This window comes from Glossina fuscipes, unplaced genomic scaffold (assembly GCF_014805625.2).
Source record: "Glossina fuscipes isolate IAEA_lab_2018 unplaced genomic scaffold, Yale_Gfus_2 3, whole genome shotgun sequence".
In the NCBI taxonomy this organism is placed as follows: Eukaryota; Metazoa; Arthropoda; class Insecta; order Diptera; family Glossinidae; genus Glossina; species Glossina fuscipes.
This window is the reverse complement of record NW_023998417.1, coordinates 3,040,344-3,058,259: the sequence shown is the minus strand read 5'-3', so window position 1 is coordinate 3,058,259 and position 17,916 is coordinate 3,040,344. Positions and strand designations below refer to the sequence as shown.

Genomic DNA, 17,916 nt, shown 5'->3' with positions numbered 1-17,916 from the left:
AAATTACATATGTTAAACACCTATCATCAAGTTAGCGAAAAATAAATGCAAAATTTCTCGTTGCCTAATAGCAGTACTGAGCTATACTGAACTAAACTTCTTTAAATGTCTGACGTTTCAAATAAATCAACCTTTTACTGAAACCTGTCGATTTCATGGGGTGATTTTTTGTAAATCGTCACAGTCACAAAAACACAAATAGAAACGTTAAAAAATGGGCGTGAAATGTTCATATCCGCGACCACAATGCAGAAAAAACTAAGATAACCTCGGAAAAAAATGATAATTTTTTTTAACCTCCAACTATACCTTTCGATCGCGTGAATTTTTTGCCCTTATAAAAAGAATTTCATCATATAGGCAAGGTATAGAGATGTAGACGTGGAACACAATTTTTATCCCACGCCATCAATCGTTTGTAAGTTCTGCGATAATCACTACTAATAGGCCGCTGATTTAGCGATAAACTAAGTAAAGCAGAAGTTTCATTAAAGACTTTCTTCAGACGAAAAAAATACCAACATTGATAAGAAGAATTTGCCATTTTATTACAAAGACGACTTAATTGAAAGAGTAAATGTAACAAAATTGAAAAATCCTTTGCGAGAGTAGAATTATCCCTTGACTAATTCTCCATCACAAGCGATGCAAACTTCATGTGAGTAATAAAAAAATAAAAACAATCGCAGTTGTTATGCAATTCATTGGATTTTTGATTGATAGATTTATGTTTATGTTCGAATCTTTTTCATTTTTCGCTACACGTAAGTAAATGAAAGATTTATTGCGTTTATTAAAATTATTATTATCATCAATTAAATCGCTTACCTTAAGAGATATGTACATGCGTACCTAATGCTACACACAAGCGGCAGAAAAGTTCAAATCTCCCCTACCATTACGTCATTGCTCAACGTGTAATAAGCAATGGAGAAAATAAATTTCAAAATTTTTATTTACAATAAAATCTTAAATTTAAAAATACATTTTGGAAAAATATTCGATAATACAGCTGAAGCACACATATACGCTAGCATAGGCATATATTTCACAAGTGCATTCAAGTTGTTCATAATACTCAAATAGTAAAAATTTTTTAATTGCGATTTTCATAAATTTAACTTAAGAATATGATGATTATATGAAAATTACAGGTTTTTTTTTTTTTTTTTTAAATTTATTTTTGTCTCTCTTGTTTATTTTTTAAATAAATTGTCTAACGACTATAAAACACAAATTAATTTCACATTAAATAACTAGAAAAAAAAAAAAGAAAAGAAGATTACGCGCAAATATAAAGTAGAATAGTATAGCGTAGAGAATGAAATGAATAAGAAACTGTGAAAATTTTGTATTGCAAGATTATTTATAAATGTGGCACCGGAAACGGAAAACAATGATTGCTTAAGCCATTAAAAATGTATGTGTGTGTGTATCATCATCATCAGTTTAATGATCATGAAGGCTAGTTACTGTTGCATAAAATTATCTTAAGTATCGGATTAAGTCATTTTACTGTTGTTGTTCGTGTTGTTGTTGTTGTTATTGTTATTAGTGTTGTTGTTATCTTTTAGAAACATCTAGACTTTTTGCAGGGAGTTACTATAATTTTTCCCTTCTCTCTCTCTCTCTCTCTCCCCCTCTCTCTCTCTCTCTGCGACATTATTTTGCTCTTTATTTAGCTTTAGAATAGTGTTCAATTTTTTCTTGTTCTAGCAAATTCTGCAATTTCATAATCTTGATATTCTTGCGGTGACTCACTTAAAGTATCCGTATCGTAATAAGCATAATCGTAACTAGTGTCTTCATCAGCGTGTGGCGGACGTTTCGATGTCTTTTTACTGCTTTGTCCTTTCGAAGATTTCGAAGATTTTCCATTAGTAGATTTTTCGCCTTTCTTGTAGAAAGCTGGTGGAGGACGTGGTGTAGTTGTAGTTGTACTGGTACTGCTACTACTACTATACACTATTGTCGAAGGTCGAATACTGGTTGTGCTAGTAAAAATAAAATTGTCCGCTGCATATGCATTAGGCTTGAAAGAAGTTTGTGTACTGGAATAGATAGATGGCTGCGTATAATAATTTAATGTGGTACTTGTGTGCTTAGGAGCCGATGTAGTAGTGGTAGTGTTAGGACTAGCAAAATAAGAATTATGAGGATTATATTGTGAATTATATTGTTGTGACGTTTTCTCAGCTTTAATTATATCGGCACGTAGCTTATTAATACTGGCCGCGCCAAAATTCAATGACTGAGCCGTTTTAAAAAGATCATCTTCATCACTGAAATCCGACAGAGCTTCTTGTTCTTTTAGGAACGATGTATGCTGTTGACTTTTTAAATGTATGGCAGGATTTTGGAAAGTACTGAAAGGTCTCGGGGTTGTACTGGTTACGATACCACCTGTAGTTGATGTAGACCTTTGCAAATTGAAACGATTTCTACTGTAATCTAATTCATATAACTCCGGATGATATTGGCCATCATCTTCATCAGGATTATAATACGGGCTGGCCGTGGTAGGTTCAATATTTGTCTTGATCAAAGTGTTTGTCGATTTGTGAGCGAGATTTTGTGGTTTTATAGCTTGCGGAGCCTGATAGAAATTACGCTCATCAGTTTTCTTAAACGGTTTAAAGGTGGTCGGCGTGTATTTATCTTTGGTCACTAAAGTGGAAAATTTCTTTTGATCACTTGTAGTAGTGCGATAATTTTCATAATAATCGTACTGAGTACTGGCTTTAAAGTTTATCTTGCCACGATTGGCGAATCCTCGAGGTTTGCTATCATTGTTTATCGCCAGTTTCGTTTTATTAGGATCTACTGTCTTGCTTGCCGATTGTCTTTGAGGAGCACTAAACGGTGCCGGCGGCTGTTGATTATTGCCTCTAACGCTTTGACTTCTTATACGTTGATATTGGGGTTCGGCTTTAATCGAATCATCCAAAGGCTTTATTGGTTTTTGAGATTTGAATGGTTGCGGTTGTTGCGGCTTAGCTCTGGAAAATTCTTTGAAATTATTGAAATCTTCAGATTTTTGCAAAGCTTCTTCGAATTTCTGCACTTTCCTAGAATTGCCACCAATGGGTTTATTTTGGTAATTGCCTTTGTTTTGGTAACTGTCTAAAGCAACAGCCTTGTCACGCTTCAGCTCATTATATTTTATAGTTGTGCTCTTCAAACGATTCGGATTATAAGTGGTGGGCTGAATTTTAGCTTGTGTTTCATAATCGTTGGAACCGAAATTGATTTTATTCAAACTATTTTGGAATGGCTTAAACGTTGTTGTCGATATCGTCGCACTCGATGGCGTATTCGAATAAGCTTGAATTGTAACCCTTTTAGTTGGTTTGGGGCTTGTCGGAGTGGTAATCAAGTTCAAGTCAATTGAAGACTGCTGAAGTGGTCGTTTAATCTTAATTGTCGATACCCGACTTTTACCTATAGTAGTAGATTCAGATTTCTTATTGAAGTCACTAAAATCGTTTGGTTTCAACTTTTTAGAATGCTCTAAGTAATCCTCCTCATGCCCACCATTACGATTGACGAAAAAATTGGAGCTATGCGAACCTTTCAAGAAATCATCGAAATCCTCTGTAATTCGAAAAAACGAAAGGTTTAAAAAAAAAAATAAATACGAAAAATGAATACAAAAAACTTACGTTTTGATTCATCGTAATGTTGTTCTGTAGTTGTGCTGGTAGGCGTGTAATAACTTACTATAGGTTTCTTAGTGGTTTCGGATTTTCGTTTTGCCCCCTCCTTGTAATTTGTATTTGCAATGTGATTAACTGTATTACGCGTGACGCTTTCAAAATGCTTGGTATAGTTGGGAGGTTGATCAGGTCGTGACTTTTGATCTATACGCCTCTCATTGAAACGTCTTATATCGCCTGAATTTATAAATAATATTTGAAAGATATTTCCGATCTATTTAGTAAGAACAAAATTCGTACCACTTTCGGCTCGTTGCAAATGGAAAGTAGATTCATCTTCTTCGGCAGCCGGAGCTCGTTTACTCTCATACCCGGAACCCAAACGATACAAATCAAAATTATCACTACCGTAATATAAAACAGATTGATCACAATCGACATCACCCCAGTTGGCACATATTTGCGCTTCCTGATCGAAAGCGGTACCATTCGGACAAAGAAAACGAAAATCTTGTACCTAAAACGAAAGCGACATAAATCAAACCGATAAGAAAGGATACAAGTCGAAAGGGAACAAATGAAGCCAATCATCCTTTCTAATAGTTGAATCAAGTCTATAACGACGGGGCGGCTATAGGGCGTATAGCTAAGCAATTTATATTATTTAGGATAAGAATTATAAATCGGAAGAAGACTATGGATAAGGGTGGGAAGCCCTGTCTATAGTTCAAATCAATTGTAGTTAATCGCGTTATGTCTTTCTCCTCCTACAGGCCAACAAGAAGAATTCTTAGATAGTGTTGATAATGAGAAAGAAAATCAGGCAATGACAAGGAGGAACAAAGCGAAGCTAGAAAAAAATATATATTCAGCTTAGAGTGAGTTTTCGAATAACCACTGCCTCAAAGAAGAGCTATTTGTTTATTAGGTCTAAAACGTTGTATAATTAGAGATCCGAATATTTTGAGAGCTTGATTTCGAAAAGAAGAAAAAAGATGAAAGGTTTAGTCCAAGTCTTCACTTACGGTCCCTAATTTTATTTATATATCCTAAGGAAAATCTGTAATTGCAAGTTCACGTTTATTCCTTGGTATTCTTCTGAACGATGAATTCAGATTAAATTTCTTTTTCCGTTTACACTTCGTACTCATAAATATATTTCTGTAAAATTCTGAACTAAGTCAGTTAACTTCGTCTATCCGTCCTTCGGTAAGCGCATTTGTCCTTAGATTGTTCATTGTCGCAAAAATTGAAATGCAAGGAGAATTATTCTGTGTCTGACCGCAGTGTTGCTTACGACGCTGTTCGCAATAGGAATTCTATTACAGCTTGAAGTTCTTAGCAGTTATTGATTTTAATTTCAATATGATATATATACTAACGATCGGCGATATATTGAAGATACGTCTAAACTTTAGGAACTTCTAAGGTGCTAAGGTGAAGATCATAGCGTATCATGTCTTTGTTTTGTGTATATAGGAAGAAACTGATAAAAAAGGAAACAATCGCGATGGTCTCAGTTGTGTTCTTATAAAGAGATGAATCATCGGCCTTACAGCGAGAGAGGGACACAGTGCAATTCCTGCCGGATGGTCTTTTCCCTCGCACTCACAGCAGGATTTTAAGAAGAATTAAGAAAGAGAGAGACTAGGAGAGCAAAGAGAAACGATGTCATCCTAAATAGAAAGGCTAACGCGTATGAGTTTAAGGAAACTCGAGAGAAGCTTCAAAGTGCAAGATTTTTTAATCGGCGAAGTAGAAAAAGAGCGATACTCTCCGCCATCAATTTTTTGGTAACATGGACTCTGGCGCTTCTCAGCTGACTCGCACTTTTAAGAGGTAGAAAAATACCACATTACAAGCCTTAGATAACTTGGACCTTTTAATTAAATTTTCTTGAATATTGATTCGCCCATTTTTGCTTTCCAAAGACAGTTACACTCCAGTAACACAGGAATCAACTTGCAAGCCGCACTATCAAGATCAACGTCCTTACATAAAATCGCAATAAATTGATTGCGTTCCTGTTGGGGTTTTCGTAATGTTAACCTAACCTAATAAAGAGAAATTATCCTCCTCCCTGATCAGCACAGGGCCGCTCTGTTTTAACAGATTTTCTTGATTTCATTTTACGATGAACACTGCCAATCAATATCATTTGCTTCACCGTTTGACATAAAAGGAGCTAGCACTTCAATCGAATTGACACGCCTATCATAGAAGAACTTTTTCAAACTAATCTGTCATCGTTTCCTACAAGTTATTACGAAATTAATTAAAAAAAAAAAAAGAAGAACAAGAAAGAGGAAAACAATTTGAAAGAAAACGTGACTTGCTCTAATCAAGTTTGGACTTGTCAAAAACAATTCATGACTTGTCGCAATATTGTGTTAAATGCTAAAAACTTAATTAAATTTTTATTTTTTTTGATTTTCATTCATTAAAGGCAAAAAGTTATAATCAATTAAAAAATCTCTTGCTAAATAATACAATTGCAATAATTTTTAAATTAATTGAGTTAAAATGAACGATAGTTATAAATTATTCAAAGTAAAACAACGACAGGGCAAATAAACCGGAACCATCATTAAAATGTAATCATCGTCACTGAACTGTGATATTTCGTATATGAATCAATGAAAACGGCGGCAATAACGCGAACAACACGACAATAATTGCAATTATAAATAAGCAATAAACCGGGAGTGTGTGAGAGAGAGAGATAGAAAGAGCGAGTGAGCTAAAGATTCTTGTTTTTTTTTTCCTTTTTTTTTTTTGGTTATCACCTACCGTATAGCATTTATTCTTAATTATAAGTTAAATCGCGAAACTAGATAAACAAATGAAACAAGAGAACAACTCAACAAGATAAACAGTCCATTAAACAGCAGCGCAGAGTTTAACGAAAGATTTTTAAATAATAATAATAATAATAATAATAATTTAAGCGGACACAAAACAAACAAATGAAGCAAAAAAAAAAAAAAAAAAAGCCAAGAACACAGCGAAACGTTACAATTTATTTTGTTCTCAATAATAGCTGACAATGCAATGGAAAAAAATCTTAAACCGAATAAACCGAATAAAGAACATTAAACGACAAAATATTGCTGCGATACGATGTACGGAATTTTGCTTATATATATATATGTGTGTGTGGTTAAGAGACTTTATTTACGATATGTTTGAATATAAAGATAATTTCAATACAACGTCAAAATGTCCGTCCTTGTTGCAGGCATTCGTTTTAATTTTTTTACTTTTTTTTTATTTTTATTTTTTTTTATAAAACATTTATGCGGTAAGACGTAGCTTTAAAGGTCAGTTTACAGACGTCTTCGATTGTTTGAATTGAACGAACAAAAGAAAAAAAAAACTTGAAACTCTTGAAAACCGCAGTAACACGCAAATGCTGCGCATGTATTGAAGACGTTTTCATGCATTTGTTACTGCATTACAATCCCAGAGTTTGTGCTGTGAGTGAGTTAAGCCGCGACAACGATTGTCGTTATTGTCTCTATTTCTACTACTCATACTATATATATATATATATATATATACAATTCTATGAAAGTATCTCTGCATAGTTGCACATCTGTATACATCTGTGTATATAATATGGTAACAAACTTTAACATTTAATAGCAGAAGCACAGCTTGATAGGATAGAAAGATAGAAAAAGATTTGAGAAAAAAAAAAAAAAGAAAAAAAACAAAGAAAACTCCGCAAGCTTTTTTACAATATGTACAACGCTGTCGTTTACGAAGCGAATATGTGTGACATTCAAAATCTATTCAACGCAATATGCAAGAAGTGCAAGTAAGTCTAGCATTTATTTATGCCACTGCTTATAATATTTCTTGTTGCTGTCGATACCACTTTATAGTGAATGGCTTGAGAAGCATTTTAATTATTATTAACAATCGGTAAAGCAAAAAAAAAAAAAAAAAAAAATTAATAAATCAGAACATAAACTCAAGTGGCCAGCATCTTACTTACTACCTTCCTAACTGCCTTTAACATTATGACTAAAAGTTAACCTGATTTATATGCATTTTAAAAATGCATTTTATTTCTATTTAACAATCACTTAACAGCATTTTTACAAATGGTTGCTGTGCCATCCCTTTCCCTTATATATGTATGTGAGACGCTTAAAACCAATAACCTGATTACTGTATGCTAATGTTGCACAACCTGGTGTATCGGCGCAAGTAAATGCGTTTTATTTGTCTGCGCGCTTTCAAAATAATCGAAAGCTAAATAAATGCAAAGTTCAAGTTTTTTTTTTTTTTTTTTTTTTTTAACAACTACATTCAAACATTTGCTCAATACGTGATGAATAGGAATCACTTTCAATAGGCAATCACTTCAAATGAGGCAACAAACATATAGGATAGGATTTATAGATAGATATGATTATGAAAGAAGAAGGTAATGAGAAGTATTTCAAAAAAAAAAAAAAAAAAACAACTAATTAAATATATTGATGGGTATTAAGCGATTCGACCTAAACTGAATTTAAATGCAATAAAAATGTTTTAACTTTTTTATTTTTTTTTTATTTTATGCGCACTTATGTTAATTTGTACATACATAGCTTACCCCAACTCCAGCAACTTTAACGCATACATGAAACATTTGACATTGAGCCTCCGGATCTGCATAATAACCTCCAAGTATTTTGTCGTGACATGTGAATTGTGTTTTTGGCATATTATGCAGACTGTATTGTGGCCATGGTTTACGTAAGAATGACTCTTGTTGTCCTAATGTTATTGCGGCTATCGTTAAAACGATGATCGCTACCGAAAGAGACAAGACACAAAAGGCAAAATGAGAAAATATCAAATATAAATAAATGCAATGAGAATAAAACAAAGGTACATCGATTTTACATTAATATCTATCAACTATTTTTTTATGATCAATAATAGAATTATTTAAGTGATCTTTTCTACGCGTACATGCTATAAATGTACTCAAAACTCAAAACTCATTTTAGATGCAATTTTTTTTTTTTTCACTTTAATGGTACTGCTAGGCTTAATAGTCTGTCCATCCGTCAATTAATAACCGTAATTATGGTATAAAAAGTGAAGAGGTTTACACGATTCGTAGATAAGCAAGTTGTCGGGCGCGGTGTTGTTCAAAAGAAAAATGCTTTCGATATTGGAATGCAAAGGAAAGGAATCGAAAGGAAATTTATATCGTAGGAAATCGGAAAAAGGTAGAATGAAGAGAAATTTTTTATTTAACGAGTTTTCATCTTATATCTAAAGACAAAAATTCGCCTCTACTTTTATATTACAACCCATGTTGTTCAATTGAAATATTTATTTAACAATTTTTCTTTTCTGCAATAATATTTAATTATTTTATATGTATGTGTATCAGTGATAATCTCCATCCTTTCAACAGCACGTTAGGGATGATTATCTCGGTTTTATTTACAAAATTTCAGTTCAGAATTTCATTTCTGTTTGAATAAAAAGATCTTTTTAATGTTTTGAAAAGAATAACCATCCAGTGTATGCACCATAAAAATGGCCAGTCGGTAGTAAAGAAGAGAAAAAATGCGAATATATTCAATTAAAGAGAGAGAATATTAAGCAGGGACTGAAAAAACCTCTTTTCACACACATCATTACTTACAAGTTTATCAATAATGTTAACTAACAGATTTTTGGGACTACAAACTCAAAAAATTTATGCTTTGAGAAATGATAAAAACGGTACAGTACAGCATTACCCTTTAAGCCAATTTTTAATCAGAATCTCTTGCTAGTTTCTTTCTTCTACTGCTTACTGGCTGATATATAGTATAATACTTATTTTGATCTTAAAATTCCAATAGTTTTACACACATCGCTTCAATCTATACTCATATTTATATACTTATTTATAATATATCATATATGGTATCATATATGATACTAATTCATATAATGCAAATTACGTTTTTTTTAAATTTCGCTAAGTAATAGTAGATTTTTAAAAGTGAAAATTTTAAAGCCCAAAAACTCGAGACCTAAAGCTTCAGAAAGGTCTAGAATAATAATATTTTTTCTGCATTGACCGATTTAATTGATCTTCGTAAAAGCTGGGAAAAGTTTTCAGGTCAACAAACGAGTCCCTTACGCGCTTTGCCTAAGTATATATTTATCTTACCTCGCAGCATTTGCGCGCACATTGTAGACATTCGGCAAACCTTGCACACACCCTGTAATGTGGGTATAGCCATATAAATGTTAATCCTTTGATATATAATCAAGTTTCAGTTTAGTAATATTTCAAAAATTATAAAACTTTACTACAAACTAGAATTTAAGCGTTAGAAATATAAACAAAAAAAAACAAAAAATTCACTATGCATGATGTTAATGCATTAAGGCGCACGCATCAGTTTCACGCGCCTATGTATAAATTTACTCATAAAATAATTTTTTTGATAAATAGCAATAATATTTTACATAAATTACATAACATTAAATTTTTATTAACGAAAATATGACGGTAATCATAAGTTTGCATACGTTAATGGTAAGCGATTACGTTAAGAGTGTAAAAAAAAAAAAAAAAAGTTTTCTTTGAAAAACTAAATGCCATTAATTTATAGAGACAAATGCTGAAGTAATCAGCGTGTGAATATTTCGTTACTTTCGTTGACTATACAATTATTGGAATCGTTCTTCGATAGTGAAGGAATAGGACATCGACTACTCAAACACAACTTTTATATTCTAAAGGATCAAAAAAACGAAAGTCAAGCATTTTCTCAAGCATTGGAAAGAAAGTGAGATAGAGACTGCAGATGGATTTGCGCCACGCCGCCAAGTTATGTTAGATTTGTCAAAAGACCCTGAAGAGCTGTTATCCCTGAAGTCTAAGTCTGTCTAATGTATGTTCACACCTAAGGCAAGTTGAAAAGCAAAATATGCATCCAAAAATTTTTCTATTTCGGCAGTGACAAACAGAATAGCAAGTAAACGGATGTTATAGCTCTATTTAAAATCTCAACTAAAAAAATTATATAAATACGTAGTCACTAGAACATTAAGAGAAAAAGTAGACATTAATGCTATGCAGGAACAACTATTCCGCTTAGCATGGACAAGCTTACATAACATATGCATGGGCTTGGCGTGAGTATAATGGTAAGTCATGGGAACAATCTTCATCTGAGCATAATTGGGAAAACGTTCAGGACGTCATCATGCAATCCATGTAATTAAGCTCCCAAAAGATGTTGACCTAGAAAGCTTAACACTTGAGATTCATTCCAAAACACTTCAAAACATTTTTTTCTTTCTAATATTGATTAATAACTTTAATGTTACGTAACACAGGACGTGGGTTTACTGCAACAACAACTTATTGAAAAAATCAAATATGTCTTGAACTAGAAAAGTGCAAATAATGCAAAATGAATGAATGAATGAATGAATGAATGAAAAAACCGCTAACAAAGGCAAAGCAAAAACAAGCCGAATAAACTTTTTTTTGTTTTTTTTTTTTTTGCAATTTCATCATATTGCTGATAATGATAATCATCTCACATTACAATAAACCGCAAGTCTGCTCGGTGCTTGATAAGTGTGGCAAAATATAATACTAACTAAATTAACATTTAATTGACTTTTTTTTTTGCTTTGCGGTGCATTTGAAAAAAAAATATGTAATAATTTTTTTCTTTTTTTAAAAATCTTAATGTCTTCAACCTTTAGCTACTTATGATACACATAAGTGGTTAAATTATGCAATCTTGTACACGTATAGAATTACCAACAAAATTGAGAGAGAAAACAAAAAAAAAGAACGTAAAACTTCTTATATACGATAGGATTTCTTTTTAATTACTTTAAGACTAAAAGATACCTAACCTCACTATTTTTTCGATCATTTCCAATCATATCTATCAATGTACAAAAATCACCGATTTATCATAGGATATTTTTAATATACCTTTGATATATTCTCCTTGCAAATTCACATTTTCCTTAGGATTGCTTCAGCGTTTTTTTGTTTTCAAATTAATTACTTATGTAAAGATTTGCATTATTTTTTCCTTTCATCCTTTCTGCCCTTAGTACTTATTTCCCATATCTATCCACAACTATTTACGTTTTTGTCATTTTTCATTGAAATATGCTTTGGTTCAGGCAAGCGACATAGTACTCTGTCGATTGAAATAAATAATAATCATAAGAAAGCAAAATATTGTCAGTAGGCAAAGGTAAAACCTTTCAACCTCTTAATTGCACGCATTCCTTCTATTGGTTGAACAGCATGGAGCCCAATATTTTCGTGCCGAGAAATCATTTCATTATATTTTTTTTGCAGATGCTAGTCGGTTTTCCTCCCAACCCAATGTTAAATTCCTTTAATTGCGTTTTACTTTATCGTCTATGAATTCTTTGAATCGGTTCAAGGAGCTATGCACTACATTTTGCTTATTCTCTGACGGCAATCGCTTGAAAGTATATATAACTGTTGATATTCTTAAGCAGGACATATCATGCATAGTGGGCGGGCACTTTTCACCTAAGATTGCCGTTACTCTACGCCATGTAAACAATCATTCTTTAAGCTCTTTGAAGTAGCAAGTAATGGAAAAATTTATTCGATGTCTCTTGTGTTGTCTTTAATTCCCGACAAGCAATATGTTTTTGAATCGTTTCTATGCCCATTAAAATAGCGAAAGGATTTTATTTGGAATTTTTGTCGTAAAGATTCTTTACATTTTTATACGAATTTATTGTGACTGCTCGTACGTAGCGTAAGCCTAATACAAAGGCCAAAAACTCATTGTTGAAAAATATGCGATTAAACGATACGTAAGAATTCTACATATTTCTGCGTACAAATAACGCGGTCACGAAGCAAACAATTTATATTTTCGGGGAAACGTTTGAGAGAAAAAACTTGGTAGCGTAGATATGTCCAAATCGGGTTCGTAAGATATTCGAAAATCGCGGTGGAAAATTTGATCTCGAGAATAAAAATTTTGTAAAGAAACCCTTCGTCGTGCAGTCTTTTCTCCTTGTAGTTACATCAGCTTCACTTCACTAAACGATTTTCGAGACCGTTAAAAAGGATAGCAATTCAAATCAATTTTATTACTTTTTTTTTAAATAAATTTTTGAAAAAAGTCCGGCTCATTAGTCTTTCCGAAAAGTTCTACTGCTTTTGTTCCAGACATTTATGCTTTGTTTTCGTACGTACGATGCCGTATATGAATAAATCTTTTCATTACTCATAAAGCGAGGCGATATTATTCCTTAAAAAGCAGCTATGATAAGAAATAAAGCTGCGCAGTATGTTTGAAATTGTCGCGTGACTGACTGAAGTCACTTCTATAGGGGATTCTAGGTGGCAAAGTAAATGGTCGAGTCTAAGTAAAACTTGTTTTGCATGATACGGCAAAAATGAACGCAAATCCAAAATTATTAAGAAAATTTGAAAAAATTCAGAGTTACTAGTTATGCAAGCAGTTGCTTCAAATTGGCCGCAAATATCTACTAAGAGCATTGCATGAAAGTATAAACATTTACTGATTGCTTTGCGAAATGTTTATCAAAAGCTAGGCTTAACAAGTATATCAAGTCGAACTTTTAATTTGCCTTTTAATCTTTATTTTGAAAATTTTTATTTTATAAATGAATATTAAAAGATTTATAAATCTCATTAACATTTTTCAATAATATTTTTTTTTGGTCATGGATATTCCTATAAAAATTGTGTCTATGGCGTCGAAAGTCCAAGTCAATGTATTAAGAATTATTATTTTTAATGGGCGTGTCAGTCATTCTCGCATTTTTAAATCTCCTTAAGGATAGCAAGTTAATGTTTTTTGTATATAACAGAGATTTTTTGAAGGGCTTACGAGCTATTTCCTACAGAGACTATGGTTAGAAAATACTTAACATTACATAGGAAAAATTTTATCAATATCTGTATATACAAATATAAAGAATAGTAGCTTGATATTCCCAGCAGTTGTAGACGTCTTGCGCTCTTTTTACACTTGATCTATGACTGTCAAGCAGTAGCTTATATACTAATTTTCAATTTTCTCTTCAAATTTCAGGATCTCAATAACAGATGGCTTAAAAATAGGCCGGCGGGCATATAGGCCAACAGAATGTGGCTAAGTCGAATTGAACTTGAATCAGAGAAACATGCGATATGCAAGTGTTACGGTAAGCAATATACTCTCATCTTTTAATCACAGTCATAAATACAAGTTTGTTTTTAATTTTCGCATTTTTGCGAAATCCATTTTCAAATTTTGCGTCGAAATTTTTCAAGCTTTAACCTTATCCTAGACGTAGAATCAATCAATTGATTTAGAAGTTAGCTCCTAAAAGAAAATTAGTACATCTCCTCAGTTCAATAGGGAAATTTTACTTTTTTTATACTTTCAAGGAATCCAATTTTCCGGTTTCTTTAAGAAAAAGAACAAAATACTGGATCATCCGAAAGGCGAGTTATATTTTACAAATAGTTAAAGTCAGTCTCTCCTCTCCAAATATTCCAATTTAGCCAATAACTTTGTCAGGCACTCTTGACAAATTTGTCTTCATTTCAAGAAAAGGACTAAAAATTTTGTGAAAAGTCATGGATGACGTCAAAATGATAGCCCCGAACAAGTCAGTAGAATAACAATGGCATGCAGCATTGTTCATCGATAATCTAAGTGTTCGTGACCACCTAAAAAATCAGAGATTATTAAGCCTTTACTGCGACCTTTGCAAGAGCCCCGCCTACGTTCCCCTCTAACGTAAATTGATATATATGCAGTGCGTAGTCATAATGAAAACAATATATATTTAAGGGAAACAAGTAAGAAAATTTTACTCCGTCGTGAACGAATCTTTTATACCCATCAACGTTGTTCTGAAAACGAAAAAAAAAACTAAAAGAACGAAATTTTCGTACTCTATAGTATGAGTGGGCCCGGCTGGTTTTTCCCATTTTTGAAATAAAAGTTTTTGCCGTATAAGGATGTGGACATTGTAGGCGTGTCATTGGAAAAATTTAGGCCACTTTCAAATTTTTTTTGATAATTTGTAGGCGATCTCTTCATTTTCGCTAATGGGAACCCGTTTGTCACAAATATGACATAGCTGTCTGAAAAGGCAGATGGACAGACGGACATGTTTAGGTGCATTCCAAATTTGAAACTGGCCGAGAATTTATATACTTTATGGAGTGTCTGAAGTTCGTTTCTGCGCGTTATAAAAGTATTAGCATTGGTAGGCGTAATCAATTTTTTCAATTTCTCTACAAGTACCATAGCATCGCCTATAGAACATGCGTTAAAATTTTTACACATTTAGCTGCTATAGTTTAAGAGGAATGAGCGAAAAACTAATTTCTTATTCGTATTGAAAAACAAAAGTGGTCTCAGTTTACGTGGCGCTGTGGGCATGTCCTTTGACCGATTTGACTCCTTCTCAATATTAAACTGGTTGCAAGAACTTCCAATGTTGCTTCATTTTTGTGGCCAGAAGCATATATACAGCAGACATTACATAGAGGGACAGACGGACATGCTTAAATCCATTTAGAATTTGATACTGGTCAAGAATTTGTGGAGAGGGGGGGAGGGGTCTCCCGGATGTTTCCTTCTGGGCGATACAAACGTTTTGACAAAATTAATATATACCTCATCCTTGAGTGATCGGTATAAAATTCCTAAAATTCTAACTTCACTTATTATTTATTGATTTCGTTAGTGCATCACTTACCACAAAAATATACGCAATTAGATAATTTAATTGCAATCATGATGACAGTAATTCACGAAAGTAATCCCAGTTGCTTTAGCGTTATCCAATGTTTTATGAAAGGGTAATCCAATCAATATAAATATAATCCAAGTTATGAAAATGTTAACTGAAAGAGAATAACACACATAGTTAAAGCACACTTTCTTGGAGCAGCTAGCTACGCACAATACAAAATAATTTTTTCCTTTTTTTTTTTTTTTTTTCCTTAACAACGAAAATATTCTCTTTTCTTGTTTTTTATTTGTTTATTTGCTCTTCCTCTTCTTCTTACATGCGTTTTGTTTTATTTATGTTCAATAAGATTTTTGCTTCAATCACATAATATTGCAACAAAAAAAAATAAATAAAAAAAAAAAAACAAATTCTCAAGTATTACTTATGCACTCGTGTGGAAATTCAACCAAAAAAAAAAATGTTTTTTTTGTTTTTTTCTTAAATGGAAATTATTGCGTATACATGTGTAGCGTAAATACATAGAGCATAGAGCAACAGAGCACTAAAAGACACAACCACCACAAAGGAAAAAAGTAATAAAGTTAAAATGGAAAATCTGCTTAGAATGTTCAGCGATACGCTTTGGCTTAGCGCTAAGCAAGTTTTCTTCTTTTTTTTTTTTTTTTTTTTTTAGTTAGAAGTTAGACCACAAAAACATAAGAAAAATTAAACCGTAAAACTCTTTACCCGCGTTGCAGACGCACAACGATGCGCGATACACAACTTGTTGGTTAACGTTGTCGAAGCGAAATGAACTTTTGAAAGCGAAAGGAAAACCACTAAAGCCCATCATCTTCATCATTATTATTATGGAGAAGACATCATCATCATCATCATCATTATCATCATTATCATCATTATCATCATTATAATCATCATCATCGCCATCATCGTCATGATTAATACAAATACTAAGAAGTATAGCAGCAGCATAACTTATAACAAGTATATATAAAATTACAAATGTGTGTGTGTTCGCTGCATACATGCACAGCATGCACAACATGCATAACATGTCTTCGGGGAGGCAAAGGCAGTCGCATCATCGCCCATAGTCGTCTTCCATATTATATGAGGTTATATGTATTTAGCAAAGACGATTTGTCGTAAAATAATACAATCACATGTACGCGCCGCACTAGCATAAATTTATATGAACAAGGTGTTGCTGCTGCTCTACTGCGAGTATTTTCCATTTGCATACGACATAAGATCTCGAAACGTCTGCTTATTTCCATATTTTATTACTCTTTGTTACGAATACTTATGTAGTTGGCTTGAATGCATGAATGTTACTTACAAACTTTAGATGTTCGTTCTTACACTGAGAAAATGTATTTCTATTACAAAGAATTATAAACGAAATTTTTTAATTTTTTCAACAATGCATATAAAGAAAGCTTACACGATACATTCATCTCAATTTCACTTATTCTTATTTATTACTTCTAACTTTCGCAATGCTAACTTAAGGCATCTGCACATAATACTCTGCTAAACATTAGAATGTGAAGATTTTTCATTTCTTTTCACTTCTTTCCTTCAAATGAATTTCATTTTAGTTATGAAAGATCTCCACTTACTTCCAGAAACATTGTTTCGAATTCCCTTAAAGAAAAGCTTAAAGGGCAACTTAACGTAATGAGACTCTTCTTCCTTGTTTGCATCTTTTGAGGTTATGTTGTCACCTCTATTTTAGTTGCTTCTGATGTTTTATTCTTAAAAAATAATAAAAAAAGAAATATTATAGAAATTGTAAAAGATAGTTGGTAAAATCATTTGTGAAACTTAAAGCCAAGTAACCATCACACTTACAGTAATACATCTGGATCTTTAATTATATCAAAGAAGAAAATCGTTTCTCAAAGAAAAGCGGACCACACTTTGCATTATGCAAATAAGCAAAACTGACTGACCCTTTGGAGTGCGGCTCATACAAGTGTCGCCACGTGGCTTTAGTCTTCCTCGCAACGAGTGAACTCGTAATGATAAGCTTTTCGTGTTTTGGAAAACCTGAGAAAAGTTGAACGTTGGATATGGGTTCCACAAGAAAGCTTAGTGTGTCCTCAGAATACTTGGTCTTGTGGAAGAGGAAGAAAGAAGCAAAGAAACGAAAATATCTTTTACAATATATTAATCCCGTTAAGAAGATCTAGACAAGCGTTTCAGAGAAATAAAAAAACCCCATTAAAAATATCTTGAAAAAATATACGTTTTTTTCATCGCGTATACGCCCTGAACAATAGGTGTTCCACTAGGAACACTCTGTGATTTTTACAGAGCCGAAACTGTGAGGGGGCTAACGCATCATAACCCCCATATGCCCTTGGCGTTGCGGAGTTTGATTTTCAATTTCAGAAAACTGAATCGAATGCTCTTGAATCGGTTAAGCGGATCCAGTCATGATTCGCTTATACAAAAGCCCAGAATACTTAAGATATAGAAGTTTTAACAGATTTTCATTATAATC

The 17,916-nt window shown here is 32.7% G+C and overlaps 1 protein-coding gene and 1 long non-coding RNA gene across 4 annotated transcripts in view; one reads left to right on the top strand and one right to left on the bottom strand.

Moving 5' to 3' along the window:
- Positions 1-17,916, top strand: part of LOC119634755 — a 76,599-nt gene that overhangs the window by 23,041 nt on the left and 35,642 nt on the right. Inside the window, exon 2 of the long non-coding RNA XR_005246977.1 lies at positions 13,748-13,859. This is a non-coding gene — a long non-coding RNA (uncharacterized LOC119634755). The remainder of the gene's footprint in view (positions 1-13,747; positions 13,860-17,916) is intronic.
- Positions 1,253-16,201, bottom strand: LOC119634746 (probable serine/threonine-protein kinase dyrk2). 3 transcript variants are annotated; one of them, XM_038029092.1, is made up of 6 exons: positions 16,134-16,201; positions 15,411-15,558; positions 8,254-8,462; positions 3,957-4,173; positions 3,663-3,893; positions 1,253-3,594 (listed from the first exon to the last, which is right to left on the bottom strand). In XM_038029092.1, exons 2-6 carry the CDS (start codon positions 15,448-15,450, stop codon positions 1,697-1,699), a joined length of 2,595 nt encoding a protein of 864 aa, XP_037885020.1. In that variant the 5' UTR covers positions 15,451-15,558; positions 16,134-16,201; the 3' UTR covers positions 1,253-1,696. The 3 variants fall into 3 exon arrangements, with proteins under 3 accessions (XP_037885020.1, XP_037885022.1, XP_037885021.1); XM_038029094.1 differs by having other exon boundaries at positions 8,263-8,462; XM_038029093.1 differs by lacking the exon at positions 16,134-16,201 and adding an exon at positions 15,618-15,637.

Bases quoted from the DNA above. Each gene is read 5' to 3' on its own strand.
- LOC119634746 (XM_038029092.1), bottom strand. From the start codon at position 15,450: ATGATTGCAATTAAATTATCTAATTGCGTATATTTTTGTG. The intron at 8,463-15,410 runs GTAAGTGATGCA...CTCTTTCGGTAG, and splicing joins TAATTGCGTATATTTTTGTG to CGATCATCGTTTTAACGATA. The intron at 4,174-8,253 runs GTATGTACAAAT...CTTTCGTTTTAG, and splicing joins CTGGAGTTGGGGTAAGCTAT to GTACAAGATTTTCGTTTTCT.